The sequence below is a fragment of the Mesitornis unicolor genome, unplaced genomic scaffold (genome assembly GCF_000695765.1).
Source record: "Mesitornis unicolor isolate BGI_N332 unplaced genomic scaffold, ASM69576v1 scaffold51241, whole genome shotgun sequence".
NCBI lineage: Eukaryota > Metazoa > Chordata > Aves > Mesitornithiformes > Mesitornithidae > Mesitornis > Mesitornis unicolor.
In genome coordinates, this window is record NW_010166759.1 from 545 (window position 1) to 4,602 (window position 4,058).

General features: G+C 40.1%; 1 protein-coding gene across 1 annotated transcript in view; it reads left to right on the forward strand.

The window, feature by feature from the left end:
* The window catches only part of LOC104548906 (transcription termination factor 2-like), a gene marked incomplete at both ends in the record, with an annotated part of 3,991 nt that extends 441 nt beyond the window's left edge, over nt 1-3,550 (forward strand). Inside the window, 4 exons of the mRNA XM_010195057.1 lie at nt 230-327; nt 702-768; nt 1,223-2,188; nt 3,424-3,550. Of these exons, the coding sequence (XP_010193359.1) occupies nt 230-327; nt 702-768; nt 1,223-2,188; nt 3,424-3,550 (1,258 nt within the window). The remainder of the gene's footprint in view (nt 1-229; nt 328-701; nt 769-1,222; nt 2,189-3,423) is intronic.
* Between the last annotated feature and the right edge of the window lie 508 nt (nt 3,551-4,058).

The window sequence follows — 4,058 nt, forward strand, 5'->3', positions numbered from 1 at the left end:
ACGATGAATACCAGTAAGTTCCTCAAAGTGGAAACAAAGGTTTGTTGTATGGGTTTGACCGCTTAGAATTGTTTGATGGTGGCTGGCTTGCAATTTCTTTCTAGGATTGAAAAGGTTCATCCAGTCTTGAGGCCTTCACTTAGGATGTTTCAAAATGTTTGCTATTTTTATTAGCAATTATATTCAATAGTATAAGTTTAAGTGATCAGATAATGTTTATTTTTAATAGAATGGACCATGGCACTGTGGTTTGGTTCATCCAACGCTTATGGTGGTTACGTTAGATTCACCATTTTTCGTTCTGTTAAAGTTCTTGCAACAGTCCTGGTTTGCTGCCAGCTTGCTTCACAGTTGGCCTGTGCAGTGTAATTGAAAGAATAGCTGTTTCCTTACACCTTGAAATCCTGGGATGCTTCTGAGGCTCCAAACATGGAGAATATTTTTGCCTGAGCAGTTACTTTTATATTGCTAAAACTAAAGAACAAACAACCCAAAACCCTAGGAATCTTTATCCAGAGAACGATGCTTTTATAAAAAGCTTTGTTGCTAATGTTCACGACCTTTTACTATACAGAAGTCTGGATGAAAAGTGCAGATCAAGAGAGCTCATCTATGATGTTTTTGGTGCAAATAACTTTTTAAAGAACACTTAGTTCCCTTACTGGCTCCTGCAGTTCAAATCTTGTTTTATTCTTTGGCAGGTTGTTTTACCGATGCCTTAAAAGTAAGTTAAATGGGAAGAAATGGTGTGGAAACATCCCATGGCAGGTATGAATGTTTCATTTATATTATAGCATCAGCTTATTCCAGTATGACTCTTATTCTGTATACCATAATCAGCTCTGAGATTACGTAGTGGGAGAGTTTTTCTAGGTGAAAATCATATCAACTTGCTGTTCTTAAGATGAGACTTCTTTTACTCCTAAATTGTGTGAAGTAATTGGTGTTCTCCAGTCTTAGAAGAATCTTGGGTTTGATCTCCAACTGTCTTCTTTTCTTGAGCTTGATGCTGCTGTAACTTGATCCCCAAAAACCATGGGAATGGCAAAGAAAGCAGAAAACCAGTAGTTTCATTTTGTTTTCTGTGTAAAATGTTTATACTCGTCCTGTTAAAATGATAGGAAAGATCATTGTAGAGAATGAAGTCTTGCTTGAGATGATCAGGTTGTATATAGTTAGCAGTCTTTAATAACTTGTATGTTTGCACTTGTATATATTGCAGGATCCAAAAGCTACCAAAGTGTCAAAAGCCTTAGAATCCCAGACCAACACAGCATCTCTCTTCAGTACCAGTGGCCAAAGAAATCCATTCAAAGTGACAGACAGAAATTGTGAACCATCATCCTGGAAACAAAATAAGCAAGGAAATGAAGAGGAAAGTAAAGTAAAAGGAGTAAAAGTGGAGAAAGAGAGTGTGTTGGTGTCACATAAAGAAAATAAACTAACCTCCGATTCCTCCAGAGAGAAGGGACCTCTAGAAGGGGTGAAAACCAAAAAGAAGCTGTCTACGGGAAATAGGAGTGGTCCAGAACTGAAGGAAAATTCAGTCTCTGGATCTAAACTTGGTCCTTCTGAGACTTGGAAAGAAAAAAACACCCTTTGGGAGGAAGAGAAATATGGTGGCGGTGGCAGGGAATCTAAGAAGTCTTCTGAGAGTGTGGAGAAAGAACCAGGTGGGAGATCAAAGCTTTACCCACTAAATCCTGGAAAGCAAAGTACAAGTACTGAGATTCCAGAGGAGAAGCAGCTCAGAGATAAAAGCTTGAAACACTGTGTGGATAAAGAAACCAGAGAGAAAGAATACATTAGTGGGAAGAATGTAGAGACAAAAGTGATGTCTAAAACAGATGTGATTTCCCCAGCAGTACCACATTTGGCACTGCAACATACTGCCCTGATGGAAGGAGCGCCACCCAAGACACAGATCAGGCTAGGTTTGGGACAGCCTGCTGATGAAGTCACTGTCAGTGATGCTGATGAAGTAGGATTTGTTTATTCCTCATCAGGTAAAAGTAAACCTGAGAAATCAGTTGAGGGTTTGCAGTCAAGAGAGATTCTTGCAGGAAAATCAGGGAAGAGCATGCAGGGGACGTCTTTGCCAGAAGCTGCAGCATCACATCACGTGGAAGGACCCCAGGACACTAAAGCTCTTCACAACCGTCTTGTAGTCCAGTTGAAGCAGAAGAAGGTCATTTATTGCACTTATTAATCCATTTAAAAAAGTGTTTTTCTTTTTTTTTTTGTTCTGAGTTCAGAGTGACTTCTCTTACTCTTATTCCCTCATAGCAGAAACTCATATTATTTGGGAAGTTTAGGAAGATGGGGCAAGAGGGAATTCAGCCTAGGCACAGGCTAGTTGTTTTAAGTCACATATGAGACAACTAAGTCTAACAGAATCACAGAATATTAGGAGTTGGAAGGGACCTCGAAAGATCATCCAGTCCAACCCCCCTGCCAGAACAGGATCACCTAGACCAGGTCACACAGGAACACATCCAGGCGGGTCTTGAATGTCTCCAGAGAAGGAGTCTCCACAACCTCTCTGGGCAGCCTGGTCCAGTGCTCTGTCACCCTTACAGTGAAAAAGTTTCATGTTCAGATTGAACCTCCTATACTCCAGCTTGCACCCATTGCACCTTGTCCTGTCATTTGCTATCACTGAGAAGAGCCTGGCTCCTTCCTCCTGACACTCACCCTTTACAAATTTATAAACATTAATGAGGTTGCCCCTCAGTCTCCTCCAAGCTAAAGTCTAAGGTAATACAACCTTCTGCCTCTGGGGGTGCTCAGTTTTTACCTGCCTGAGGTTGTGTCTGTCTTTTACCCAGAAAATAATTTGCATAATATGGAACGGTGCACAGCCAGCTTAATCTTTTTAAATAACATGGCTGGTTTTGCTAATCTCTTTTGGCCTTGTGGATTAAGAATGAAGGCTATGAAAACTCCTGCTAAATAAACTACCTGTCTGTTTGCTTTTTAAAATAATTACCAATATTTACATTTCATAGTTTTTATAAAAAACACTGCCTAGGACTCAGAATTGAACCTCAAAATAAACAGTCAGAAATGTTGTTCCTGCTAGCATAGAAAGGAATGTGCAAGTAGGTTGAACTTGGGATGCTTTGAGAGGCGTTAAGATTGTCCATGTCCCTTGATTACCTGTTCATCCTGTTTCATAAAAAGAGGAGGCCTGCATCCTTCCATCTCTTCTAAAGTACACTAATGATTAGTTTATTTTCTGCTAAAAAAGCTACTTAATCACACTGAATGGCACTTAAGTGCTTCTGGAGATTGTAGAACAGTGTCAAAATACAAATTACTATGGCATAAGATTAGTGTTGTTAAACTTCTGCCTTGTTTGTTCTCAGTTGGAAGAGCATGTGGTAAGCACACTCAGGTTTTGGATTCTTTTTTGTTTTGCAGAGTACATTGGCTACAGTGAACATTCAGCTGCTGCCAGATAAAGGGGAACGGTTACTAAAGCAAGTGCAGGATTTGGAAGCTGCACTCAGTGCTCTTAACATTTCAACAACAGACACTACTGAAAAAGGTAGGGCTGTTTTTTGTGGGTTTGTTTTTTGTTTATTTTTTTCTCCCAGAACTTTGCATAACAGTTTGTCTTACTGTTGTTAATATTCAGGAAAAATACCATAAACTTAGATATGTCATGTGGCCTATATAAAGTTTGTCAGTTGAGATTCACTGAAGGTGACAAGTATTATTTTCCAAAGTGTGCGCCTGGGAAAGGATGAATGGGATAACTCAAATGAAGTGTGATGGCTCCCCAAGTGCGTTTCCTCCCACGGTTAGGATCCAAGGCTAGTTCTGTTTGAGCTTTGGTTGCAGTTTGAGGCAAGTGTCTCTAGGAACTTGCCAGTAAAGCGCTAAATTCCTCTTTGTTGCAGCATGGAACTGTGCTGCTTATGCACGTTTTGGCTGCTGTGTCTGAATGGTCAAGCTACCAGATACAAGATAAGCAGTTTCCATTGTGTCAATCCTGTAAAGTCATGTCCTAATTCTGTTAACGAGAATTCACAGAATCACAGAATCACAGAACG